This window comes from Canis lupus, chromosome 1 (genome assembly GCF_011100685.1).
Source record: "Canis lupus familiaris isolate Mischka breed German Shepherd chromosome 1, alternate assembly UU_Cfam_GSD_1.0, whole genome shotgun sequence".
Taxonomy (NCBI): Eukaryota; Metazoa; Chordata; class Mammalia; order Carnivora; family Canidae; genus Canis; species Canis lupus.
The window spans coordinates 107,607,974-107,635,491 of NC_049222.1; the positions used below are offsets into that span (position 1 = coordinate 107,607,974).

The 27,518-nt window shown below is 50.5% G+C and overlaps 2 protein-coding genes across 4 annotated transcripts; one reads left to right on the forward strand and one right to left on the reverse strand.

Annotated features, from left to right (window-relative positions):
• Window positions 1-70: 70 nt before the first annotated feature.
• On the reverse strand, window positions 71-8,000 carry PRRG2 (proline rich and Gla domain 2). Of its 3 annotated transcripts, XM_038528229.1 has the most exons (8): window positions 7,986-8,000; window positions 6,612-6,835; window positions 4,740-4,837; window positions 4,376-4,551; window positions 4,191-4,230; window positions 2,004-2,139; window positions 975-1,127; window positions 71-669 (listed from the first exon to the last, which is right to left on the reverse strand). In XM_038528229.1, exons 3-8 carry the CDS (start codon window positions 4,822-4,824, stop codon window positions 651-653), a joined length of 609 nt encoding a protein of 202 aa, XP_038384157.1. In that variant the 5' UTR covers window positions 4,825-4,837; window positions 6,612-6,835; window positions 7,986-8,000; the 3' UTR covers window positions 71-650. The 3 variants fall into 3 exon arrangements, with proteins under 3 accessions (XP_038384157.1, XP_038384156.1, XP_038384155.1); XM_038528228.1 differs by lacking the exon at window positions 7,986-8,000 and having other exon boundaries at window positions 6,612-6,885; XM_038528227.1 differs by lacking the exons at window positions 6,612-6,835; window positions 7,986-8,000 and adding an exon at window positions 5,793-5,947.
• Window positions 6,622-27,101, forward strand: NOSIP (nitric oxide synthase interacting protein). Its single transcript, XM_038528225.1, has 9 exons — window positions 6,622-6,767; window positions 20,669-20,739; window positions 21,312-21,417; window positions 22,473-22,554; window positions 24,138-24,297; window positions 24,388-24,506; window positions 24,662-24,849; window positions 24,971-25,079; window positions 25,240-27,101. The coding sequence occupies exons 2-9, from the start codon at window positions 20,670-20,672 to the stop codon at window positions 25,309-25,311; spliced, it is 906 nt and encodes a 301-aa protein (XP_038384153.1). The 5' UTR covers window positions 6,622-6,767; window position 20,669; the 3' UTR covers window positions 25,312-27,101.
• Window positions 27,102-27,518: the final 417 nt, after the last annotated feature.

Below are 27,518 nucleotides of genomic sequence, written 5' to 3' on the forward strand. Positions count from 1 at the left end.
GGGCCTGGGGGTGTAGGGCGCAGCGTTTGTACAGAAAGCCAACTCCGCCGCGCGCAGATGCGCCCGGGAATGCAATTCAGTTCATTTTATTTTTATTTTTTTGCGTTGTTTCACTTTGTGTCTCTTTTACAAAGGATTTTCATTTACGAGAGGAGCTCAACTCCCGTCTCCCGGTGCAATGAGAGCTCGCCCCCGAAAAGCACGCTTGCAAATGTGCCCCCCACCCTTTCCCTGGGTTGCAGGGCGCCCGAGAGCGTACGAAAACATATGTGTGCATAAGCAGGGCCCTGCGTGTGCGTGGCCCGTGGCACTGAAGGGAGATGGCCTTGTCACACCTGCTCACTCACGCGAGTGGGTATACCCAACCTATGCGTTGGGGTCCGAGTTTCCACGCACGCCTACCCTGGGGGCTGGCGGGTACCCCCACAGTCAAAGCGTGGGGGGGCCCGCGAGTAGCCGGGACGAGGGAACACGTTGGCGGGGGATATGCTTGCGTCCGTATTCGGCGGAAACACGTGTGCCAGGGTAGGCCTCGGGCAGGACGACCCCCTTACTCCCACCACTCCCCGAGCTCAGCTTTGTAGTTTAAGAGGCCTGGGGGCTCTGGAATCCGCTGTGAGTCTGGGGAACCTCGGCTCCGAAGCAGCTCCTCAGCGAGGCCTCCTGAGGCTGCAAGGGGAGGGGCACAGCCGGGAGTCAAAGACCCGGCTGTTTTTCCCCCCTCAAGCAAGACCACTCCGACCCGCCCGCGGGCGTCTCAGCCAATCGCAGACCCTCTGAGCCCAAGACCCACCCTCCCGTTAGGCTCCACACAGACAACACTGGGCCACGCCCCCAGACAATTGCATAGGGCCCCGCCCCCACGCTCCAAGCCCTGCCCCGGATAATAAGCTCAAAATTCCAAGTCCCGCCCCCTGAGCCCACGCCCCTCCTTCCTCTGTGCCCCACCCCCGGGTAGAAGCCCAGCCCAGTACCTGCTGTAGGGGGGCGGAGGTGCGTCGTGCACCCCAGAGGCCGCCAGCGCCTGCTCGTAGGTGGGGAGGCCTGGGGGTGGAGGTGGGGGTGGAGGCAGGGGCGTCGGCGGGGCTAGATCACCCAGGGGACTCAGGGGGTTAATGAGCTCAGCCCTGAGGACAGAAAGTACAGTGTTAGCGGTGGAAACCTACAGGATGGAGCGACTTGGGAGAAGGCGGGAAGACTTAGGGACACAGACTCCGAGGGTGGCAGACGGACACGAGTGGAAGGGAGAAAGACCGGGGGGAAAGAGGGTCACCTGCAGCCAGACCCTCCACACAGAAAAGCACCCCAGCATCCCAGTGGACACACAGGGATGGACACACAGACACCAACTGCTGAGACATAGTCTTATTCACAGACACACATGCCTTCCTAGATACAGGGAGCAGTGGAGAAAAAGCCAGCACTGCAGAGAGGCAGACACAGAAACAGACGGAACACAGAGATACGCCAGGTCACTCAAGGGCCACTTGTACCAAGAAACCCCGGACCCACCATACTTTCAAGACTGACCCTCAAAAAAAAAAAAAAAAAAAAAAAAAAAAGACTGACCCTCAAGCACTTTCTTAGACCCACCGAGAAGGACAAGTCTAGACAACTCAGAAGGTGCACACACGTGCTACAGCCTGTCAGATGGAAACTGACATATTACACGTACCCAGGGACCATACGCTACAGCCTCACCAGATACAACAGAGTGATGATTACACAGGAACCTGGGACTGTGGAGATGGGCAGCAGATACTGATTGGGCTCCTACAGTGTGCCAGGTACTGAGCAGAGCCAGGTACTAATCGTCCACACACAGTCTCACAGACCAACTGGCCACGTGGTCGTCTCCTCAGATCCTTAGGCAGTACCCACCTGTCTCCTTAGGTCCTTGCCTCATCTCCTTAGGTCCACCCTTCCTCCTTCCTCTATTCATCCCACTTTCCAGCTCCCCCACCACCACCACCCAGGGCCCCTTCTCTCTGAATCCCCCTTACTCTTGGGGACAGGGCTGCTGGCCTCCACCCCGTCGGCAATGCAGATACCAAAAGGCTCCCAAGCTGGCCAGGACAATGAGCAGGATGCCAGATGTCAGCCCCACAGCCAGGCCTGCTACGTCCACTCGTCCACGCCCTGGGGGGGGGGGGCGGGGGGAGGCACTCTGTCAGAGGCTGTCACTCCCCACCACACACAACCCTATGCCTTCCCCCCTGAGGGAAGAGTATAGGCCAAGAACCAAAGTAGAACTGGGACCACTTCCTAGGTGTGTGACTCCAGGCAACTCCACACACTCATTTCTCTAAGCCTCCATTTACTGCTCTGTAAAATGGTAACGATGACTCCCCCCAATGGTTGTGAAAACTCATTGAGATCAAACACATATAGGGTCTGGTAGTTCATCTGGGACAAAAATATGGCAGTTGTATCCCTACGGTGATAGAGGACCCTGAACACAGTGTGGCTCATCCCTCTTGAGCAAAATCCATCTGCTAAGAGGTCGGTGGACACACTGAAGGTAAGATAGGGAACTCAGATGGGCAATTTCAGGGCCCCCCCAACCGAGCATTACCAGATTTAGCAAATAATAATATATGAACCCACTTAAATATGAATTTTAAACATACAATGAATATTTTTAGTGTAAGAATGTCCCTTGGAGTATTTAGAATATACTTACACTAAAAAACTTATTTATGTGTGGGACGCCTGGGTGGCTCAGTGGTTGAGCATCTGCCTTTGGCTCAGGGCATGATCCCGGAGTCCCAGGATAGAGTTCTGCGTCAAGCTCCCAGCAGGGAGCCTGCTTTTCCCTCTGCCTATGTCCCTGCCTCTCTTTCTGTGTCTCTCATGAATAAATAAAATAAAATAAAAAACTTATTCGTGTATATTTGAAATTCAAATTTAATTGGTTGGAGGGGTCCCTGTGTTTTATCTGGCAACCTCCCCACTCTGGACTATAGTCCCTTTGCCAACCAGGCTACTGAAGGACGAGAGCTCAACTCTGAAGGAAGAGTAGAATCTGCAGGAAGGTTTTTTAATTGACCAGAAAGCTGTGAAAAATTCATTTATCAATGCAGGAATTTCGGGGCCTCCAGCCCCCCTCCCCAGTAACACATTTTTGAGCATCTAGAACTCAGGTGGACCCTTTGCCAGGACCCTAGGCGCTTAGCAATCTTTTAGCTCTGTGAGGCCTTCCTGGGTCTTGCCACTGGGGAGATTTCCCTTAGCGCTGGGTCATGCAGTTTCCTCAAACAGCAAACCCCAGGCTTTTAACCCCCTGAGCAAAGAGCACACAGAGAAGGCAGGCCCTCGGGTTCTGACATGTTTCAGGTGGATTCAAGGAGCTACCAAGCCTCTCTAGGCCTGCAGTGAGGTAGTTACCTCCCCTAGCAACCAGGCTCCAATGTGAGGCCTCTAGCCCAGACCTAGGGCTTGTTGCTAAGGGCATCCCCCCCTAGCAACCAGGCTGCGAGGGGGTGGGGCATCTGCTACAGGGAGGGGGCTCCTCCCTGGGCAGTGGGCCTTGGGTCCTTAGCCTGGCTAGGTGTGGTTGCTAGGGAGGCCGCCTTGGTAACCAGGCCAAGGCCGGGATGGGGCTGTGGGGGAGGGGAAGCCAGCCAGGTATTGAGTGCTGGGGGCCTCCTTGGTCCGGCATGGCCAGGCCTGGTTGCTAAGGAGCAGTCCCCCCTTAGCAACAAGACTACAGCCATGGTGGGGCCTTAGAACTCACAGAAAGGGTTGGGGCTGGGCAGCCTGGTCAGGTGAGGATACAGAGGCTTCCACCACCTTGGCCTGGCCTGGCCAGGCGCTGTTGATGGGGAGCAGTCCCTCTAGCAACTAAGCTACAGAAGGGGCTGGGACTCTGGACTCCAAAGCGGGGACTGGGGCAGGGGGCTCAGGTAGGTCAGCCTGATAGGCCCCAGAGCTGTAACCGCCACCCCCCCACACACACAGGCACTTCCTCCTTCCTAAGGACATGAAACCTCCTCCCAAAAAGTTGTGGTGGGTTCCTCAGGAAGGGGCTCTAGTCTCAAAGGAGGGGACTCTTTTAATAACTAACCACCTCCAGGAGCATGGAGTTAATTTGAAGGAGGCAAATTTGGGACAGGGGATGTTGGTTCAACCTGCAGAGGAAGGGGCTGCCTTAGCTGCATGGGACAAAAGGGGACCCCCACCCCACTCACCTCCTTTGCCATTGTAGATGTAGCTCTCCCAAAAGCGCTCCTTGAAGAGAGAGTAGAACAGGTGGAATGGCAGCACATCAACTGGGAGATTCCTCACCCCTACAGCAGACCGCCCTCATTTCTGAGACCCAGGGTAGAGGGAATTGTGTGGGCCAGGACATCCCAGGGCCTGGAGAGGCTCTCACTGTCAGAGTATTGTCCTCGAAATACTCCCGCGCCTCCTCCCAGGAACACCGCTCCTCACGACACTCCCGTTCCAGATTCCCTGGTGTGAGCAGTTCCAGGTCCCAGTGATTGGCTCGTGGAATCCGGCTACGGCTTCCTAGAAAGCTCTGGGCCTCCGGGGAGTCCAGGAAGACTTCTGCGCCCAAAGGACACGGAGGACAGGAAGAAAAAATGGAGAGTCTCTAAGACTGGGGACATGCAGGAACCTGATGGGATGGAAAAGGATGGAGTCCTGGGGAGGGAGGGGACTAGCAGCAAGAGTTCTGGAGTCAGGGAAAGGTGGAGGTCTGTGTCTGGACACCAGCTCTCCCCCCAAGTGCTCACCTTGGTCTTTCTCCTCACCAGGCGAGGTGTCCAAGCAAGTGGTCAATCCTAGATATAGCAGCAGCAGAAAGGGGTACCCCCTCATATTTTATGAACACCTGAAACCATGAGTGGGAGAGACAGCAAGCGCCTCAGCCCCTGGGGAAGGAGGCAAGGTCACCCGGACTGGACTCTGTGGTCCATGATAACAATCATAGCTGACACTCATGTCGCCTGTATTCTGAGCCAGGTAGTTAGACTACTGTTTAAGGTAGTTTACCATATCAACTCAGTTTAATTTTCACAGCAGTGCTATTATTATCCCTATGTCTCCATTTTACAGTTGAGGAATGTGAGGCACAGAGAAGGAAAAGACTTGCCCAAGGTCATACAATTTGCACAATTCAGAAGCAGGATTTGAGTGAAGCAGGATTTGAGTGAAAGTGGTGTGCCTCAGGGATCCCTGGGTGGCGCAGCAGTTTAGCGCCTGCCTTTGGCCCAGGGAGCGATCCTGGAGACCCGGGATCGAATCCCACGTCGGGCTCCTGGTGCATGGAGCCTGCTTCTCCCTCTGCCTGTGTCTCTGCCTCTCTCTCTCTCTCTCTCTCTCTCTCTCCCCCCACCCGTGTGACTATCATAAATAAATAAAAATTAAAAAAAAAAAAAAAGAAAGTAGTGTGCCTCCAGAGACCAGAGCCAGGAGCTTCTCTTTTTCTTTTTCTCTACCCTGTCTGCAGCACCCAGCACGAATCTTGGCACATAGTAGGTGCTCATAAATATGTTCATCAGTGATCAGGATTCCTTTCTTCCTGGTAATGTCCACCTATACCTGCCTCTCCTATACCTGCCTCTCCCTATGCCCATTGCCACATCCACCCACTGAGATCAAAGATTACAGTAGAAGGAAGGGCAGGAGAGGCAAACAGCCTATATTCTTGGGTCCAGGGGGAGAAGAGAGTGGAGGTCCTGGACTCCTGGTGTTGGGGGACCCAAATGGCTGAGTCCCAGAGGGGCAGGGAGCCAGGAGGCCAGGGTCCCCAAGCCAGACTCTGGCCCCAGGGGACATTCACTTACCTGCCCAGACTTGTGAGCACTTTCCCTTCCTCTGTAATCGGGGCTTCCTTTGCCAGCTGCGGCCAGCTGTTAATGGGGGGGGAGGGGGGCAGGGGAGAGGGGAGGGGAGAGGAAGGAGGGGTGCCCCTCTCCCGGTAATGAAGATGATCCCGGCCTCTGGCAGAGGGGCGGGGTTTGTGATTACCTGCCCTGGGCGGGACTCAGGTAAGGGACAAAGTATTTAAAGGGACCTTAGTATGAAGGGCCTAAGGTCTCTGGGCCTTGTAGGGAAGCCAGGGTCTCCGACACCAGACACCGACACCGCGGAGGCACCCAGGGGATTGGATATGCACCTGTTCCCTTGTTTGCCTCCCAAGGATGGAAGCTTCCCTGGGTGAGCCAGCAAAATGAATGTCTCCAGATAGCTAGATATCTAAAAACTGGCAGGAAATGTATGCCGTGGTCCCTGGGGATAGGTGGACGATGCTGTAGTAAATTCCTGTTTCCTGATGTGATCTAAAGGTCTTTCACTTCTGATTTCTCAATTGCTCTGCTTATAAACTGGGGACAGAAGTGTCCCTTCTCAATTGTCTCTCAACATGGAGCAAGTGATTGATATACTTGGGGAAGTGAGCTTCCCAATCTCTAGATGATGTGGTTAAGTCCTCGAATTCGGACTTGGAGAGACGCAAAGCCTCGGCATAAGCAAGAACTCTCCCGCCCGGGGAGATGCCTAGCGTATACTAAGCGTGTCCCATATTCGCGCCAGTTGCACCAACCGGAACCTTCAGGCTGCTACTCACGTTTCCGGAGGGAGGGAGAGAAGAAGGGAGGACTTACCAAGTCAGGCGAAGTATCTCGGCAGCTAGGGGCAGCTCTACTTCCGGTCTTTTCCGCCAGGCGGAAGTGGGCGAAGCGGAGAGGAAAAACAGCCCTCCTTTCCGGTGTAGGGGCACAGTTGAAGAGGCGACGAAGGAACGAGGAGTCGTTTGTAAGGTGAGTCCTGGGCGGATGGCGGGATGGATTACTGAGATCGCTTTCCCGCAGGCTAGACTCCTGGGGTCCTGAGGGAGACAGGCACAGGGTTTCGAATTCCCGACTCCCTGTCAATCATTAATAGAGCACTCCATGCGCCCCAAGTTTGAAGCTGAACTACGTCTCCCAGCATCCTCTGTAGATAGCCCCGCCTCTCCGGCAGTTTTCTTGAGAGTTGATATTGCACTGTAGAGGGCGGCGGGACGGGGTGGGGGTCCCAGGGGAAGGAGAGACTGAGACTCTTGGGAGGAAGGGGGTCTAGGGAGTGGGAGTTGAGGAAGAAGGACACCCCCTTCCTGCCTCAGTTTCCCAGACTGTGACAGGGAGGGCGGAGGAGATTGTGCGCCGCCCACCGCCGCCTTCTCTGCACCTTTTTTGACAGCCCATTGCACCTGGGAGTTGGTGTAGGGTTTTTCCTCGGTGGAGCTTTGAGGTCGGGCTGGTCTAGGTTCTCATCCCGATGCTGCTGTTGAGTCGGTGTGAACTTGGGCCTCGAAAGGTTTTACTTTACTGTTTTATTGTGAAAACGTTCAAACTTGGGGGCGCCTGGGTGGCTAAGTGATTGAGCATCTGCCTTTGGCGCAGGTCGTGATCCCAGGGTCCTGGGATAGAGTCCCGCATCAGGCTCCCTACAGGGAGCTTGTTTCTCCCTCTGCCTATGTCTCTGCCTCTCTGTCTCTCCCGTGAATAAATAAATAAAATCCTTTTTTTTTAAATAAATAAAATCCTTAAAAAAAAGTTTAAACCTAACATAAAAGTTAAGGAATAATATAAGAATCCCTATCACCTAGAATTACCAATTATTAATATTTTTGCCATACTGGCTTGGCATATTTTAATTAAATACATAAGGCAAATCCTACCCATCGTGACATTTCATCCCTAAAAATTTAGGACGCATGTGTAAAAAACAAGAGATATTATCTTAACGTGACCGCGATACCATTATCATGCTTTACAAAAGCGATTGTAATTCTAGGATAGTACCTATTACTTGGTATAATCAAATCTTGCATGTCAAAAATGCCTTTAAAAGAAAGTTTGATTTGTTTGAATCAGAATCCAGTCAAGTCATTGCCGTTATGTATCTTAAATTCCTCCTAATTTAGAACAGTCTCCTCCACCCACCCTTTATTCTTCTTGGCATAATTGATTTATTAAAGAAACTGGATTACTTACTCTGTTGATCATCCTCTCTGGGTTTGAATTTGTCTTTTTGTTTCCTTGTAATCTCATTTCAGTTATGCCTCCGTGCCAAGGGTCAACAGGCGAAACCCAAATCCTGCTGACTTCCTTCTTTCGAAAAAAAAAAAAAATCAGATTTATTTATGTTTATTTATATAGTTCACCCATTTAAAGTCTACAGTTCAGAGGCGCCTAGCTGGCTCAGTTGGAGGAGTATGCAGAGCTTGATCTTGGGGTCATGAGTTCAAGCCCCGTGTTGGATGTAGAGACTACTTAAAAATATAATCTTTTTTTTTTTAAGATTTTATTTATTTATTCATGAGAGACACAGAGAGAGGCAGAGACACAGGCAGAGGGAGAAGCAGGCTCCATGCAGGGAGCCCGAGGTGGGACTCGATCCTGGGACTCCAGGATCACACCCTGGGCCATAGGCAGGCACTAAACCGCTGAGCCACCCAGGCATCCCCATAATCTTTAAAAAATAATAAAGAAATAGGAGTGCTTGAGTGGCTTACTCAATTAAGCCTCTGCATTTGGCTCAGGTCATGATCCCAGGGTCTTGGGATAGAGCCCCACATTGGGCTCCCTGCCTGGTGGGGAGTCTGCTTCTCCTTCTCCCTCCCCCCTGCTCATGCTCTCTCTTTCTCAAATAAATAAAATCTTTAATAATAAAAAGAGACGCCTGAGTGGCTTCTCCCTCTGCCTGTGTCTCTGTCTGTCTCTGTGTCTCTCATGAATAAATAAATAAAATCTTTAAAAAATAATAATAATAATAATAAAATAGGGGCAGTTGGGTGGCTCACTTGGTTGAGCAATTGACTCTTGGGTTTCAGTTCGGGCCCTGATCTCAGGGTTATGGGGTTGAGCCCTGCATTGGGCTCTGTGCTTAGTCTGGAGTTGGCTTGGGACTCTCTGCCCCTGCTCCCTGCTGTCTCTCTCAAGTAAGTAAACCTTTAAATAATAATAATGATTCATAAATAAATAATAAAGTATACAACTCAGTGAGGTTTTTAAAAATTATTTTATTTTATTTTAAAGATTTTATTTATTTATTCACAATAGACATAGAGAGAGAGACAGAGACACAGGCAGAGGGAGAAGCAGGCTCCATGCCGGGAGCCCGAAGCGAGACTCGATCCCAGGACTCCAGGATCGCGCCCTGGGCCAAAGGCAGGCTCCAAACCACCAAGCCACCCAGGGGTCCCCTCTCAGTGAGGTTTTGTTGTTTTTGGTTTTTGATTTTTAAGTAGATTCCACACCCGCTGTGGGGCTCCAACTCAATACCCAGAGATCAAGAGTTGGATGCTCTACTGACTGAGCCAGCCAGGCACCCCTCAGTGGTCTTTGGTATATACACAGAGTTGTGCAACCATCACCACAGTCGGTTCTAGAATATTTTCGTCACTCTGGAAAGAAACCCAGTACCCATTTGCTATCACTCCCCACTCTCATCTCCACTCCGGCACTAATACCCACTACTATATTTTGTGTCTCTCTCTTGGTTTTTTTTAAAGATTTTATTTATTTATTCGTGAGAGACAGAGAGAGAGGCAGAGACACAGGCAAAGGGAGAAGCAGGCTCCATGCAGGGAGCCTGACGTGGTACTCGATCCCAGGTCTCCAGGATCAGTCCTGGGCTGAAGGTGGCGCTAAACTGCTGAGCCATCTGGGCTGCCCTATATTTTGTGTCTCTATGGGTATATCTAATCTGGGCATTTCACATAAACCAAGTTTTTTGTTTGTTGTTTGTTTGTTTGTTTGTTTGTTTTTTTAACTGGCTTCTTTCACTTAGCATAATGGTTTTTTTTGTTTTTTAATATTTTATTTATTCATGAGAGACATAGAGAAAGAGGCAAAGACCTAGGCAGAGGGAGAAGCAGGCTCCCTTCAGGGAGCCAGATACGGAACTCTGTCCCAGGACCCTGGGATCAGGACATGAGTCAAAGGCAGATGCTCAACCACTAAGCCACCCAGGCGCCCCTAGCAAAATGTTTCATTTTGTAGCATGTAGCAGTACTTCATTCTTTTTGTGGCTGCATAATATTCTTTTGTCTGAGGTATACCATAGTTTGTTCAGCCATTCATCAGTTGATGGGCACTTGGGTTGTTTCCACTTTTTGGCTATTCTAAATGCTACAAACATTTGTTTCTAGGTTTTTGTGAGGACATATTTTCATTTCTGTTGGAAAAGATCAGACGATAACTCTGTATGGGAGTTCTTGAGGAACTGCCAGACTTTGCCAAAGTGGCTGCCCCAGCATCCATTCCTGCTGTTCATGCATCAGGGTTCCAATTTATCCACCCTTGTAGTTCTCCCTCGACTTTTGTTTGTTTTTGGTTTTGGTTTTGTTTTTGTAGTGAGAGAGCACATGAGGGGAGGGGCAGAAGGAGAGGGAGAATCCTTTTTTTTTTTTTTTTAATTTTTTTTTAAATTTTTTTTTAAATTTATTTATGATAGTCACACAGGGAGAGAGAGAGAGAGGCAGAGACATAGGCAGAAGGAGAAGCAGGCTCCATGCACCGGGAGCCTGACGTGGGATTTGATCCTGGATCTCCAGGATCGCGCCCTGGGCCAAAAACAGGCGCCAAACCGCTGCGCCACCCAGGGATCCCGGAGAGGGAGAATCCTAATCAGGCTCCATGCACATGGAGTCTGACACAGGGCTGGATCCCAGTACCCTGAGATCAGGACCCAAGCCCAGGACCCAAACCAAAACCAAGAGTCGGACACTTAACCGACTAACCCACCTAGGTGCCCTGACCTTTTTGTTTGTAATCATCCTACTGGGCGTGAACTGGTATCTCATTGTGGTTTTTCGGTTGCATTTCCTTAATAATTAATGACGTGGAACATTTTTTCATGTGCTTATTGGCTATTTGTCAGACGTCATTGGAGAAATGTCTATTCTGATCCTTTACCTAGTTTTATTTTAATTTTTTTATTTTTTATTTTTTTAAATTTATTTATGATAGAGAGAGAAAGAGAGAGAGAGAGAGGCAGAGACATAGGCAGAGGGAGAAGCAGGCTTCATGCACCGGGAGCCTGATGTGGGATTTGAACCTGGGTCTCCAGGATCGTGCCCTGGGCCAAAGGCAGGCGCCAAAATGCTGCGCCACCCAGGGATCCCTTAATTAATTTTTTTAAAGGTTTTATCTATTTATTTAACAGAACAGGAACAGGGGGGAGAGGGAGAGGGAGAAGCAGGCTCCCTGCTCAGCTGGGAGCCCAACATGAGGCTTGATCCCAGGACCCTGAGATCATGACCTGAGCTGAAGGCAGATGCTTAACCGATTGAACCACCCAGGAGCCCTCATTTATTTTTAGTATTATTTTTAATTTATTTATTCATGATAGACATGGGGGGGGGGGCAGAGACACAGGCAGAGGGAGAAACAGGCTCCATGCCAGGAGCCCGACGCGGGACTCGATCCTGGGACTCCAGGATCGCGCCCTGGGCCAAAGGCAGGCGCTAAACCACTGAACCACCGAGGGATTCCCCCCAGGAGCCCCCATTTATTTAAAGGTTTTATTTTTTTAAGTAATCTTCACACCCAACACTCAGCTCAGACTCAGAACCCCGAGGTCAAGAGTCACATACTCTACCCACTGAGCCAGCCAGGCACCCTTCTTCACCCATCTTTAAACTGGGTTATTTGTCTTTTTATTACTGAGATGTAAGTTTTTGGTATATTCTAGATACAATTCCCTTATCAGACATATGATTGCAATTCCCACTTGTTTTTGTGTAGCCTGCAAACTAAGCATGGTTTTAACAGGGGCACCTGGGTGGCATCTTGCCTTTGGCTCAGGTCATGATCCTGGGGTCCCGGGATCAGGTCCCTATGGGGAGCCTGCTTCTCCCTCTGCCTGTGTTTTTGCCTCTCTCTGTGTGTCTCTCATGAATAAATAAATAAAATATTTTTTTAAAAGAAAGGTTTTAACATTTTTGAACAACTAGAAAAAAATCAAAAGGAAAATAATATTTTGTAACCCATGATAATTTATGCAATTCAGATGTCTTGTGTCCATAAGGGAACTTCTATTGGAACACAGCAATGCCTATTCATTTACACATATCCATGGCTGCTCTTGCCATACAAGAGCAGAGTTGAGTAGTTGTGACTGGGCCCTGTCAGCCACAAAGTCAAAAATCTTTACTGTCTGAGCCTTTTTGGTCGTTTCCTACTACATCCTTTGAATTTCCTGGAATCAGAGAATTAAATCTCAAGCCTTGATGAGATTTAGGTTCAGCTATTTTGGCATGACTATTTTAGAGCTAGTAGCTTCACGTTGCCTAACGCTGGGTTGTCCTGCCCGCTTTCAACAGGACATGAGACGGGATATGGTTGATGAGATTGATCAGGGGCTTCAAGTGGTGTTTATGGGCTGAATGTGCAACCCCCCCCCCCCCGCCTCCCTTCCCTTTATATGTTGAAACCCTGGCCACCAACGTGACTATTTGGAGATAGGCCATTCTGGATTTAATTAAGGTTAAATGAGGTTGTAAGAGTGGAGTCCTACCCCATGGGGTTGGTGTTTTTACCAGAGGAGATGCCAGAGAGCATACTCTTTGACCCGGGAAAACAGCAAGAAGGTGGCTAGCTATCTGTAAGCCAGGAGTAGAGTCCTCACCAGAATCTGACCATGCAAGCGCCCTGATCTTGGACTTCCAACCTCCAGAACTATAAATGTCTCCGGAAAACAAATGTCTGTTGTTTGAGCCAGCCTGCTTGTGATATTTTGTTTTGGCAGCCCTAGCTGACTAATAAGAGGTAGGAAGAGCCCCAACCTCCATTGTTATATTTTTCTCTTTTCTGCTACGGGGTGTTAGTGCCCTGCGATATTACAGTTTCTTCAACCTTTCTCTGAATGGCATCTCCCCTTCCCGAATCAACTATGTCATCAATGGATGCAAAATGGTTTTGCAACTCTTTTTTTTTTTAAGTGATCCGTATACCCAGCATGGGGCTCAAACTCATAACCCCCCAGATCAAGTGTTGCATGCTCTAACCACTGAGCCTGCCAGGCACCTGGGTCAGGACGGGAGGAGGGGGAGGGAGGGGGGAGGAAAGCGCAGAGAAGGAAGAGAAAGAGAAAGACTCTCCGATCGACAGCTCGACTGCTCTCTCTTTACGTTCGTTTCTTTCTTTTCTTTCTTTATTTTCTTTCTTTCTTTCATTTTCTTTTCTTTCCTTTTCTTTCTTTTCTTTTCTTTCTAGGCTTCATCCCCGGCACAGAGCCCAAACCCACCACCCTGAGATCAAGAGTCAGCAGCAGCTAACTGATCCTCTCATGACATATCCGAGCCCACCCAGGTGCCAGACAGTTCTGGGACCCAGACTAGGGTCTTTCCTGGGCCCATCCATCCAGGGGCTCCTAGCCTGGAGTGGAAAATCCTGAGAAGTGGCCGCTATATTGGAGGTAACTCAGGGCATTATCAGAGTACAAGGATCACCTCATTCAGCCTAGAGAGACAGGCTTCCCATGGGAGTGGATTCCTGGATGGAGCCTAGAAGGAAAAAGAGGGCAGAATTTCCAGGGGGAGAGCAAGGCACACACTAGCTGTCTCACTGTTCGCTCAGAGTCAAGCACAGTTCCTCAGGCTGATGGTGAAGGCCACAGACTCAGATGCCTGGGTTAGACCTCTGCTGCAGGATGTTGGGCACCTTCTCTATGCCAGTTTCCTTGTTTGTAGCAACCATTTGTGTGTGGTTGTGGGATTCAGTGAACTCAATATGTGTAAAATGCTTCAGACAGGGCTAGGTTCATCAGACCTCTTAAACATCAGCCTTGTTTTGATGGGGGGGGGGTGGCTTTTTTTTTTAACAGCCATTATTAATAGAGTGTCTCAAATGTACACTTTGGCTCTTAGGGAACTCTCTCTGTACTGCTTACATCATGTCCTGTTTCTGTCTTTAATTTCCTTGAATGTACTTAGTCCCTTGGTTTTCCTTTAACACAAAAGCTTCTGTACCCCCAGAATGGCCTGGCATGCACCATTTTCAGGAGAGAGGTGGGTAGCATTCTCTAGGTTCTTGAAGGGATCTCTGGTCCCACCAAAAGGTGAGGTACCACTGGTTCAGGATTCAAGCAAACCAACTGCAGAAAAAGACAGTCGGGAGAGAATCAGTAGTTTGAACAGCAGACGATAGTAGATGTTACGAAATCATTCACTTGATGGCATCATGGTCATGGTTTTATAAAGTCCCATCTTGTCGCGGTGCTGTTTGAGCTGGAGCCCCTAGTCCCAAGAGGCTGTGGAGCGCTTTGAGAAGTGGCTAGTTTGACTGAGAGACTGACTTTTCTAATTCTTTCATTTTAATTAATTTTTTAAAAAGATTTTAGGTGGGATGCTTGGGTGGCTCAGCAGTTGAGCGTCTGCCTTTCACTTAGGGCATGTTCCTGGAGTCCCAGGATCAAGTCCCACATCAGGCTCCCTGCATGGAACCTGCTTCTCCCTCTGCCTATGTCTCTGCCTCTCTTTCTCTGTGTGTCTCTTATGAATAAATAAATAAAATCTAAAAAAAAAAAAAAAAGATTTTAAGTGTGTATTTGTTGGGGGGTGGGGAGACGGAGAAGCAGACTCTCCACTGAGCAAGGAGCCCACGGGGCTTGACCCCCAGGATCCATGAGATCATGACCTGAGCTGAAGGCAGCCAACCAACTGACTGAACCCCCAGGCACTCCTCCTTTTAATTAATTTAAATTTAGGCACCAATACTTGATTCGGTTATTGGAAAACTTTTCTCAGAACAAATGGGGTATATAAATGTACCTTTGCAGTGGTATATCACAAAACCTAAAGCATCTCCAGTGAAAATTTCATGTCTGAATTGAAATGGGTTGAAAGAGGAAAATACACTCTGGATTTTGAAGCCTTCATACAAAAAAGGAATGGATTGGCCTATGTTCTCAGGTAGTAACTTTCCTGGGAGGACTCACAGTTGCCATGTGGTTAAGAGGGCAGTTCCACACCCTGCTTGCCTGGGTTTGAACCCTGGCTCTTGTGGTTCCTAGCTGGGGAGTTCTGGGAGCCTGTTTTCTCCTCTGTAAAGTAGGTTGACAATATGTGGCTCTTGTTTTGGATGTTTCCTCCCTGAAACGCTAGTGACATCAGATGGCAATAGTTCTATTTTTTTTTTAAGATTTTATTTATTTATTCATGAGAGAGACACACACAGAGAGAGAGGAGGGCAGAGACACAGGCAGAGGGAGAAACGGGCCCCATGCAGGGAACCCGATGCGGGACTTGATCCCGGGGCCCCAGGATCATGCCCTGGGCCGAAGGCAGGCACTAAACCACTGAGCCACCCAGGGATCCCCAATAGTTCTATTTTGTGTTTTGAAATTGGCCTTGGGATGCCTGGGTGGCCCAGTGGTTGAGCAAGTCGTGATCTGGGGTCCTGGGAACGAGTCCTGCATCAGGCTCCCCACAGGGAGCCTGCTTCTCCCTCTGCCTATGTCTCTGCCTCTCTCTCTGTCTCTTATGAATAAATAAATAAAGTCTTGAAAGAAAGAAAGAAAAGAGAAAGAAAGAAGGAAGAAAGGAAGGAAGGAAGGAAGGAATAAGGAAGGAAGGACGGAAGGAAGGAAGAAGGAAGGAAGGAAGGAGAAAAAGAAAAATGAATGAAAGAAAGAAAAGGAAGAAAAAGAGAAAAAGAAAGAAGAAAGAAAGAAAAGAAAAGAAAAGAAAAGAAAAGAAAAGAAAAGAAAAAAGAAAAGAAAGAAATTGGCCTTAATGAGGAGACAATACAGTATGGTGGGTGAAAGCTCAACTTCCAGAGAAATCCTGGCACTGCCACCTGCCAGCCCTTCAACACTTGGCCAGCAGTTCTTAAACTCTTTGGTCTCAGTTTCTTAAAAGTTACTGTGGATTCTGAAGAACTTTCATTTATGTGAATCCTACCTATCAATATTTGCTGCATCAGAAATTAAGACTGATGCTAAAAAGGGTTTTACTAAGATATAATTCACATAATACAAATTTCATCCATTTAAAATAATGTGTTCGTGGGGCACCAGGCTGGCTCAGATGCCTGAGTGTGCGATTCTTGATCTTGGGGTAGTGGGTTTGAGCCCCACAATGGGTGTAGAGATTACTTAAAAATAAGAATCTTTTTAAAAAATGTAAAGTAGTATATTCACTATTTTGTGCAATCATCACCATTTACTGATTCCAGAACATTTTCATCTCACCAAAAAGAAACCTTGTACCCATCAGCAGTTACTCATCATTTCCCCTGCTCCCAGCGTATGGCAACCACCAATCCACTTTTGTCTCTATGGATTTGCCTATTCTGACATTTCGTATACATGTGATCCTATAATATATGGCCTTTTATGCCAAATTTCTTTCACTTAGCATAATAAAACAGTTTTTGTTTTGTTTTTGTTTTATTCATGAGAGACACTGATTGAGAGGCAGAGACATAGGCAGAGGGAGAAGCAAGCTCCCCATTGAGCAGGGAGCCTGATGTGGGGCTTGATCCCAGGACCCTGAGATCATTCCCTGAGCTGAAGCTAGATGCCTAACCGACTGAACCACCCAGGCGCCCCTGCTCTGTTTTTTTAATTTTTTAAAAGATTTTATTTATTTATTCATGAGTGACACAGAGGGAGGCAGAGACATATGCAGAGGGAGAAGCAGGCTCCCTGTGGGGAGTCTGATGTGGGACTCAGTCCCAGAATCCCAGGATCATGACCTGAGCCAAAGGCAGACACTCAACCACTGAGCCACTCAGTCCCCCCCCAAATAGTTTTTTTTAAGTAGGCTCCACACCCAACATGGGGCTTGAACCTAAGACCCCAAGATTAAGAGTTGCATACTATCCCAACTGAGCCAGCCAGATGCCCCTAAAATGTTTAAAACCCAAGGATGCGCAAGCACACATTGAGTCAGCGGTCAGAGCAATGACATCTTCTCGTGTCACACAGTCTCTGGAAGACTCCACTGTACACTTCGGAGAGAATAAGAGTAACAAAGGCAAACACATTTTAGTAATATTGTGGAAATGGTTTGTGGCTGCCCTGAAAGCTTTTTAGAGAACCCCCCTAGGGTCCCCAGACCTGACTTTGAGGACCACTGCCCTAGGCAGCAACTTCACTTCCAAGTGTCAATTTGCCCATCTGCAAAATGGAGATGGTGACAGGACAGATCTCAGAGAGTGGTTGAGGTTGGACAGTCGATGAGATGGGGGCGCAGAGTTGGTATGGGGTCAGGGATCAAACTGCTCTGTGGGATTTTTCCCATTATTGCCTGGCTAAGTTTAAAAAAAAAAAAATGCTCCTTCTGTAGCTTCTCTGCTCACTCTTGGAGGGAAAATGTCCCTGGCCAAGAAGCCAAAGAGTGCAGAAACCCCTGTTGTTGGCCACAAGACAAGCAGCCCGGTGCCAAATACCACAGAGGGTCAAGGCAGTTGACAACTAAGAATAGAGTGGAGAATTTGTCTAGGAGGAGGTCAGTGCGACCTTCATGTGTGGCAGCTGGGGGGCTGGGGCGGAAGCCAGAGGGCCGGGGGAGGAGGGGGTGGCAGGTGAGCCAGGGGAGACAGCAGGTGCTGGACATCTGCTCAAAAGCTTGGGGGTTGAGGGAAAGTTGGAGGACATTCCGTGGGTCAAGTTAGGCTGTTCAGAAAGGTTAGCTTCTGTGAGCAGCACAGCGGCCACCACCGGGGTGAAGTGTCCTGGGTCTTGACTGGGGTGGTGGTCAAAGGCATATACATTTGTCAAAATGCACCAAACTGCATCCTTAAGGTCTGCATCTAGTCTGTCAATGTACCTAGGAGACCAAAAATCAGCTTTTGAGGGAAGACGCCAGTAGGGGGAGAACGAGATCCGTGGCTCAAGAGATAGGCATTTCAATTCTGAATGGGAAAGAAAGTTCTCGCTTAGGCAGCACATATACTGAATGGGAAAGGAAAGTTGCGGAAGATGACCAGAAGAGGGGAATAAAGACAAAGTTGCTTTTTACATTTTGGGGAGCCCTTGGTTGCGCCCCACCCCCACTTCAGCCTTCTGAATCTTTCTTGCAGCCACAGAGCCAGAGAGAATATTTCCCAAACACTCCCCATGTGCCATGAGGCTCCAGGCAGGACTCATTCAGTTCTCACAGCAATCCAATTCTGTCAACTAGATCCCGTGGTTATGTTTTGCCAAATCAGACCAAGGCTCTGAGAAAGGAAATGGCCAGCCTAGGGTCACACAGCCAGTGCAGGGCCAAGCCTGGACTCAAGCCCAGGCTAAAGGTCATCTTGCCCAATCCTTGATCCCTGTAACCTACAGCCCCCTCCTATATCTCCAGCCCCTGGTCAGTCCCCACCTCACACATGGGCAACCACTCTAGTATGCACAGTGCATACCCTCTTGTTTGTATGAACTTTTAAAAAAATGTACCATCTTGGGGCACCTTGGTGGCTCAGTGGTTGAGCATCTGCCTTTGTCTCAGGGCCTGATCCCGGAGTCCTGGGATGGAGTCCCACATGGGCCTCCCTGTAGGGACCCTGCTTTTCCCTCTGCCTGTGTCTGCCCCTCTCTCTGTGTCTCTCATGAATAAATAAATAAAATCTTTATTTATTAAACCTTTATTAATAATAAAATAAAATATTTATTTATAGAACCCAGGCATCCCCCTAAATAAAATCTTAAAAAAATATATATGGGGCAGCCCGGGTGGCTCAGTGGTTTAGCGCCGCCTTAAGCCCAGGGCCTGATCCTGGAGACCTGGGATTGAATCCCATGTCAGGCTCCCTGCAGGGAGCCTGCTTCTCCCTCTGCCTGTGTCTCTGCCTCTCTCTCTCTCTCTCTCTCTCTCTCTCTTTTTCTGTATCTCTCATGAATAAATAAATAAAATTAAAAAAAATATATGTACCATCTTGGGCACAAATAGATTGGTTAGCGATCCTGTTTCATTTCTTCCCCTTTTCTCCCCTTACTTTCTATACCCAGTATTGTGTTAACATCTACCTGTGATGCCTTGCACACATCTAGCGGGTTGCTTCTCACAGCTGGGTAGTCTCCAGGTTAGGCCATTACCACCCATTCTCCCAGGAAGGGACATCCAGGTGCCTTTGACTCCCCTCTGGAATAACTAACCCACTGTGGACATCCCTGGGTATGTTCCCTTGGGGATGTCTCTAAGTATGTCTTTGGGGCACATCACCCAAGTGCAGAATCACCTGCGCTTATTTTGCTAAACTTCCATGAGCTTGTGTTCCAAGAGCCTGACCCTAGCTACTCCCCGCTGAGATGCCCAAGGATCCTGTGACTGACCACGTGTCCTCCCCAAGCCCTGGTCTTACCCAGCTTTCAAATTTTCTCCCGCCAGCCTGATGATAGGTATCAAGTGCTGTCTTTTTTTTTTTTAAGATTTTATTTATTTGAGAGAGAGATAGCAAGAGAGAGCATGAGCAGAGAAGAGAGAAAGAAGCAGGCTCCTGCTGAGCAGGGAGCCAGATATGGGGTTCAGTCCCAGGACCCTGAGATCATGACCTGAGCCAAAGGCAGACGCTTAACCCACTGAGCCACCCAGGCACCTATCGAGTGCTATCTTACTATTGTTTCCACCTGAGGAGAATTTTGAATGTCTCTCTTTTTTTTTTTTCTTAAGATTTTATTTATTTATTCATGAGAGACGGAGAGAGAGGCAGAGACACAGGCAGAGGGAGAAGCAGGCTCCAGGCAGGGAGCCCGACGTGGGACTCAATCCTGGGACTCCAGGATCAGGCCCTGGGCTGAAGGCGGCACTAAACCACTGAACCACCCAGGCTGCCCTTGAATGTCTCTCCACACTCACCTTAGTCTTTGAGCTGCTGCTTCTATAGATTGCCTCTTCTTCACATCTTTTGCTCCCTTTCTTGTCTGGGTAGCTAGGTTTTCTTCTTGTTGATTGGCCAGTGTTCTGTGTACAGTTAGTTCTGCTAGAATGCTCGTTTCAAAAACACGAATTTATTCCAGTGCCATTGATAAACATTAGGCAACACTTCCACCATGATGTGGATTTCACTTCAACTACGGATGATTTCACCCACCCAGGAGATAGAGTAGGTGAACCCAAAGAACTGCACTCAGTTGCCATGAGCCGGTAGGTACACACATGTGCACACACCCCGAGCAGAACATCTCCAAAACCCCCACTTCCCCCCTGTGCATAAGGAGCCACAGCATTCCTCACCTGCTGCTAGAATTTTCTTGGATTTCAGTTAACCCTCCTTCTACCATCTCAGAGTAACTCACAGGGTATACCCATTCCAAGGCCTGCTTCCACAAACAAAGCATAGATCTTTCTTCAAAGTGAAAAAGTCAGGACACCTGGGTGGCTCAGTGGTTGAGCATCTGCCTTTGGCTCAGGGCATGATCCTGGGGTCCTGGGATCAAGTTCTGCATCAGGCTCCCCTCAGGGAGCCTGCTTCTCCCTCTGCCTATGTCTCTGCCTCTCTATCTCTCATGAATAAGTAAATAAAATGTTTTTTAAAAGGTCAAAAAACTTGCAAAGTAAAAAAACTTCATTTTTGGAGTGTATGGGTGTTGCTTTCCCACTCCATGTTGTAAGACCGTCCTCCCCTGACCCACCCCCAGTTTCTGTATCTGGGGCGGGTAGGGGCAGACCAGCTCCAAGGGCCCGTCTTTCCTGTGGACTCCCCCCCACCACAGCCCTGCAACTGTTCCCTCCTTCCCTCAGGATGACACGACATGGCAAGAATTGCACGGCAGGGGCCGTCTATACCTACCACGAGAAGAAGAAGGACACAGGTATTGGGTTTGGCAGGGGAACAGGTGTATCTTGAAGTCACCATCCCCTTGGACCTCTGGTTGTGCCTTCTGGGCATGTCTCTCCCCTCTCCCCCTGCCTTGCTCTGACTGATGGTCCTGACCTTATGGGGAAGAGCCTGCGCAATCCCACACGCTCCCACCCCTGCAATGGGCACTTCTGTATGTGAACTCATCCAAGACTCCCAACTACCCACTGAGGAAGGAATCACATTGTCACGGCCACATTCCAGAGGCAGAAACTGAGGCCCAGAGTCCATACAGGCCCATGAGTGGTTTGGGGGGGGCGGGGTGGTAGAGGGGAGTCAGCGGTGAGCCTCTCTACCCAGCTGCCTCAGTGACAGGGCCTGTCACTTACCCTCTGGATTAACACCTTCCTGTGGGTCATGCCCCTGCTCCTAACACAGACACGCAGCCCAAGCTCTTGACTCCCTGTTTCTTTGAGTTCCCCACCACCACCACCACCCCCAAGTTCTCTCTGTGCCTTTCTCTTTGGGTTTGGCAAGGGGCACATCTCCTGTCCCCCCATCACCTCTGTCTGTCTCCATCCCCAGCGGCCTCAGGCTATGGGACCCAGAACATTCGACTGAGCCGGGATGCCGTCAAGGACTTCGATTGCTGCTGCCTCTCTCTGCAGCCCTGCCATGATCCTGTCGTCACGTGAGCTGGGGAGCCGCATGGAGGGCGCTGCATGCAGGGGTGGGGCGTCTGGACAAGCCCCTTAACCTCTCAGAGCCTGTGTGCTCAGCTGAGACATGGGCGTCATCCTAATGTGTTCCATGGGGTGTGGAAAAGGATAGAGAGTAGGGCCCTCAGAACATGGCTGGGCGCATAATAACAGCTCGTGTGTGGAGCGCTTACCATTACCTGCCTCACGGCCTGGCAGAGGCTTCAGCGAGAATGGGTGTAAAGTGCTTAGTCCAGTGACTGGATATGGGCTTAGTTTACGGGTACATTTTGCAGAGAGTGATGAGAGCGGACTGTGGTTAAGGGTCCCTGAGGCCACCTTTGTGTTGAGGGGTTCATTAGAAGGATGCATAGAACTCGGAGAGTTGGTTCTAGTCCGTAACAGCTTGTTCCACTACGAAGGTGGAGGTTAAGTCAGCAAGGGGAGAAGACACGTGGGGCAGAGTCCAGGAGGGAATAGGAGCGAGCTTCCAGTTGTTCTCTCCTGATAGAATCACACGGACAGCGCTGGTCTCCCCACAACGTGTGACAACACGCAGGAGTGTTGCTCACCAGGGAAGCCCACCCGAGCCCCAGTGTCTAGGGATTATATTAGAGGCTGGTCCTGGAGGCGTGGCTGACCTCCATGGGGCTGACCTGGTCTTCAATCCCTCCAGAGATCTATCTGAGACCACACAGCCTAAGCCCTCACCCTGTCCCAGGTGAACTAAGATACTTTTATCAATCAGCACAATCCAGGGGCTTAGTTCCCTCCTGGATGCTGGTCAAGAGCCAGTCCTCTGGAATGTGCAGGGGTTGGATCACCTGGGCCTGCTGAGTTACCCCTTGCCTGCACAAGGTTCCCCCCCCCCCCCCCCGCCCCACTCCACACACACACCAGAGCAGATTATAAAGCCAGAAGAGTGAAAATGGTTTGGTTCACCTCAGGGAGCCACACTTGAGCACTGAATGGCCTGTTGTCTGCAAGACGCTTTAGTGGGTGCCCAGGGTAGGGAGCTGACACTTCTCAACCCATCCTGTCCTTACAGCCCAGATGGCTACCTGTATGAGCGTGAGGCAATCCTAGAGTATATCTTGCACCAGAAGAAGGAGATCGCCCGGCAGATGAAGGTGATGGGGATGGGGGTATGGGGGCGCAGGCAGGGCAGGTGGCTTTGATGTTGATCTCACAAGCACGGCCACTCTAGGCTTCCCAGCTGAGTTCCTTTTCCCTCTGGGCCTTTGCTAGCACTGTTCCCTCTGTCGCGTGCACTGTCCCCTCCCACTTCTGGCTAAACCCTCCTCTAGACTTCAGCCCAGGCATTGCCTCCACTGACCTCCTGCTAGTCCAGAGACCCCAGGGATCTGCCCCTTGTCACCTCTTGTCTTGACATTTGTCATTGTTATGATTCTGCATGTGGCCAACTCATGCCCACTAGACAGCAGGCCCCAGGGGCAGGGAACAAAACTCTTAACCACCCCATGGCCCTAGGCTCTCCATGAATATATGTTGAATTAATGATGTCTCCTCACCTCTCTGGGCCTCGGTTTCATTGGCTCTAAAATGTGCTGACACCGGGACGCCTGGGTGGCCCAGCAATTCAGTGTCTGCCTTTGGCTCAGGGAGTGTTCCTGGGGTCCTGGGATTGAGTCCCGCATCAGGTTCCTGCATGGAGCCTGCTTCTCCCTCTGCCTATGTCTCTGCCCTCTCTCTGTGTCTCTCATGAATAAATAAATAAAATCTTTAAAAATAAATAAAAATAAAATAAATAAAATGGGCGGACAGGGCCAAATCAGCTGCAGGGCATGTGGGAGATTCTCCCAGTGCAGGATTCTTGAGGCATTTATGTGGAGCCACGTCCACTCTTCATGGGTGAACTCATTTCATGGATAGGAAGGACACCCTTTATCATCGTGTTTGAGGTACAGCTGGCCCCCCTCCCTCCCTTTTCCTGCCAGGCTTCCCAGCATTCCGGAAACTCACTGAGGGTGAGATTCTCATAGAGCTTTCTGTCTAGAGCAAGTGGCTTCCCCAGTGTCCATGACCTCTGCATGGTCTAGTGGCTGCCTGGGTGCTTACTCTCCTGGAACTTGCCTGAGAATGGGACAGAGGATCTACACACAGTACATATGCTGTAAAATATAACATGGCCCACAAAAAAAAAAAAAAAAAAAAAAAAAAAAAAAACATGGCCCACAGATACGTTTATTGAGCACTTACTATGTGTCAGGTATGTGTCAAGGTTTTAAGCGTTTCCAAAAATCATCCCGTATAACCCAGTGAACCTTTGAGGTAGGTCACCATCGTTAGCCAGTTTTACAGATGAAGAAACAGGCCAGGAGAAGTCACAGCTTACTGGAAGCCACAGAGCTCATCATTGACAGAGACAAGGTTTATGTCTGGGCGTCTGTCTCCTGCCAAGCTGCTGGCCACTCTGCTGGAGTGGAGAAGCCACTGAGTCCCAAACCAGCTAAATGAGAAGTGACCTTCGTGCCCTGCAATAGGGGAAGGGACCAGCAAGGACAGCAGAGCCACACCATGGATCACAGCAGATTAAAGCATCACACACTGGCAGCCACTAGCCTCTATGAGCAGTGCCGGGATGGTCCCCTTTGTAGACCTCAGTTTACCCACCTGTGAAATGGGAAGAGCCACCCTCAGAGTCACAACCCACAGAGAGATGCATGGTCCACTTTTTTCTGGCTGTCCACAGGCCTATGAGAAGCAGCGTGGTGCCCGGCGTGAGGAGCAGAAAGAGCTGCAGCGGGCTGCGGCCCAGGACCAGGTACGGGGCTTCCTGGAGAAGGAGGCAGCCATCGTGAGCCGGCCCCTCAACCCATTCACATCGAAGGCCGCCTCTGGGACGACCTCAGGTGAGGAGAGGCAGACTTGGAAGTGAGTGGGGTTCCTGCGGGGCCGGGCGCCTTCCTGGGCATGGCATCTACACCCCTTTCCCCCTGCAGATGATGCCCAACCTGGGTCCAGTGCAGGCCCTACGGGCAAGGACAAGGATAAAGCACTGCCCAGCTTCTGGATCCCGTCGCTGACCCCCGAGGCCAAGGCCACCAAGCTGGAGAAGCCTGTGAGCATCCCCAGCACTCTGTGCCCACTAGGACCCAGAGGGCCAGAGTTCTCCAGGATCCTGAGCGCCCCCTTTCCTGCCTGGGACGCCCCAATCCTCCCTACACCTGGCCCCAGCCTGGCCTGCTAACCCTGCCTCCCTTCTGCCCATCGCAGTCTCGCACCGTGACCTGCCCCATGTCCGGGAAGCCATTGCGTATGTCGGACCTGACACCTGTGCGCTTCACGCCGCTCGACAGCTCTGTGGACCGCGTGGGGCTCATCACACGCAGTGAGCGCTACGTGTGTGCCGTGACCCGCGACAGCTTGAGCAACGCCACGCCTTGCGCGGTGCTGCGGCCCTCGTGAGTCACCTGGAGAGGATCCAGGGCTGGTGGGGCCAGGCAGGGCTGGGTGGGGTGGGGCTACCTTCATCAGGGCGGGGTCTCTGATCCGTGGCCCCTCCCACCCTCACCTTCACTGTAGTGGGGCTGTGGTCACCATGGAATGCGTGGAGAAGCTGATTCGGAAAGACATGGTAGACCCGGTAAACGGGGAGAAGCTGACAGACCGCGACATCATCGTGCTGCAGCGGGTGAGCACTGACCCATGCCCAGGCCTCGCTCTCAAGGCCCCGCCCCTGCTGCATGCCCCGTCCCTCCTGGCTCCGCCCTCTCCGGAGAGGCCTGCCTCCTCCGCGCCCCGCCCCCGCGGCCCGACCTGCCTCCATGGTGGCCTTGTTCCCACCTCCCCAGGGCGGCACAGGCTTCGCGGGCTCCGGCGTGAAGCTGCAGGCTGAAAAGTCGAGGCCGGTGATGCAGGCCTGAGCGCACGGAAGACCAAATAAACAGGCTTGGACTCACTGGCCTTGTGGTCCCTTCATTGGCTGCGCCAGAGCCCTGGGGCCACCCAGGTTGCCCTCCACCTGTACCTGCTGCAGCGACTGGAATCGGAAGGCGTGGGCTTATTATGTTGAGAGTAAAATCCGAACTGAATGCACACTGGCAGCGTTAACGTTGGGCCAGAAGCCGAAATCTGAAGCGCGACCACAGGAAGGCACCACTTTAACAGGCTAAGTAGAAACCCCCTCGCATCTTTTTGAGTTATGCCAGATTCGATGTCCCGGAATACCTCTCTAAAAGTAAAGTGTGGTAAAACACCCAACGGAAACAAAATGCGGTGAGAGCCAGCAGCTGCCACCCAGTCTAGAGAAGGCAGTCAGGAGCCCTCCTCCCTGACACCTGACTGCCGGGAGGCCAAGAGCAAGAAGAAAGTCCTTGTCCAATGGCTTGCATAGACTGCTGGAGGGGACACAGTACCTGGCAGGTGTGAGGAGCAGAGCCTGCAGGGACAAGGAGGCTGCAGAGCCTGGGGTCTGGGGGGCCTGCCTGCATTTGTCTTGGAGCACAGGGGCAGCTTTTAAAAGCTTTGTATGTCATGACCACTGGCTCACAATAGCAGCCCTGGACGGTGTGCAAAGTAGCATACAGAGCTGGGGTAAGATCAGAAAGATAAAGACTTAACATTCCTGCCTCCCCAAGGGATACCTAGGTTCTGCCCTCCCAGGTCTTCCTCCCAGGTTCACTCCACGGAACATACTGTTCTGTTCAGTGAACAATCTCTACCTTTTCACTTCTCTAAAACTAAGAGGTCTCATCTAATGCCCAGACCTGATTCAAAGAACGAGGAAGTATGCTTCACTGCTCTTCTTCGGTGGAGCCCCTGTCTGGTGCAGGACGTAGTAGTACATCTGGCTTCAGAGAAAGGTTGTAGCAAGGGGTGGACAGTCTCATCGTTGCACCCTGGAGAGCCCCTGGAACCCAGAATTTGCTCCCCTATATACTTCTAGAACCTTCCTTTTTTTTTTTTTTAATTTTTATTTATTTATGATAGTCACAGAGAGAGAGAGAGAGAGAGAGGCAGAGACATAGGCAGAGGGAGAAGCAGGCTCCATGCACCGGGAGCCCGACGTGGGATTCGATCCCGGGTCTCCAGGATCGCGCCCTGGGCCAAAGGCAGGCGCCAAACCACTGCGCCACCCAGGGATCCCTAGAACCTTCCTTTTGTTCTGAAGAGCTCTCACACCTGATTCTTGGGACCCCAATCCCTGGGAACTGGCCCAGTGGCAGCTGGCATTCAAGGAGCCCTTGCCCTCCAGGCCTGTACATCTATAATCCTCTTGAGTCCTGGCCACAATCCTGGGAGAAGGATGCTTGTACCCACTTCACAGAACAGCTCACTGAGTCTGAGAAAACACACTTGCCCAAAGTCACTACTCAAAGCTGTAGCAGAAAGCCAAGTTCACCTAGAAGTTAACCACCTCCAGAGACCTCCCCACCCCCAGTCCTGCCCTTCCTTCCATTATCTGTACCTCTCCTCCCACAGGTATTCCCACATTATCACCCCATAGACCTCTCCCCCTTAGCAAACTCCACCTAGAGTGTTTCAGGTCACCCCTTGATCCCTAGAATGCCCCCAATCTTCAGCCCCTTTCTCAAGAGTCTACAACCACCCCTGGGTCCTTCCCGATCTCTCCCAGCCCACTCCAGGACTCCAGTCTTGTTCATGTTTGTTCAGAACACCCCCCCTCCCCAATAAACGCTTCAAGGATTCCCAATCTTGCACCTTTATTCCCACAAGGAACCTAAATCCCACGATTCACGGGCCCTTCAAGACACGCTGTGTGGGGAGCTGGCGGGGTGCATATCAACGTCCCCGCTCCAAAGAGAGTAGTTTCCTTTGAGGTTTCAAAGGCGACAAGGAGAGGAAACAAGAGTCTAACCACAGCTTCAGCTACAGCAGCAGAAGGGAGCAAAGGAAGTGGAAACAAACCTTGCCTTTTCTCCACAGAGGTTCCGTAGATACTGATCTAAAGCTGAGCCAGAAAGAGGCAACACAGGGCTTAGCTCCAGCAGGGTGTACCTGCAGGGGCTCCAGCCTCAACTGGCTCCTAGAGAGCACATGGAAAACTGCACTTTTTTTTTACCCCTCTTAAGAGGGAGAGACAGGCAGGGGGCAAGGAACAGAGGGAGAG

What these genes read in the sequence shown, in the direction of transcription:
- NOSIP (XM_038528225.1), top strand. Translation starts at nt 20,670, where the DNA reads ATGACACGACATGGCAAGAATTGCACGGCAGGGGCCGTCTATACCTAC. An exon ending in CGCCTCTGGGACGACCTCAG is followed by an intron (nt 24,298 to 24,387) that starts GTGAGGAGAGGC and finishes TTCCCCCTGCAG; the next exon opens with ATGATGCCCAACCTGGGTCC. An exon ending in TGCGCGGTGCTGCGGCCCTC is followed by an intron (nt 24,850 to 24,970) that starts GTGAGTCACCTG and finishes CCTTCACTGTAG; the next exon opens with TGGGGCTGTGGTCACCATGG.
- PRRG2 (XM_038528229.1), bottom strand. Translation starts at nt 4,824, where the DNA reads ATGAGGGGGTACCCCTTTCTGCTGCTGCTATATCTAGGATTGACCACT. An exon ending in CATCTACAATGGCAAAGGAG is followed by an intron (nt 2,140 to 4,190) that starts GTGAGTGGGGTG and finishes CCCCCCCCCCAG; the next exon opens with GGCGTGGACGAGTGGACGTA. An exon ending in CAGCAGCCCTGTCCCCAAGA is followed by an intron (nt 1,128 to 2,003) that starts GTAAGGGGGATT and finishes TTCTGTCCTCAG; the next exon opens with GGCTGAGCTCATTAACCCCC.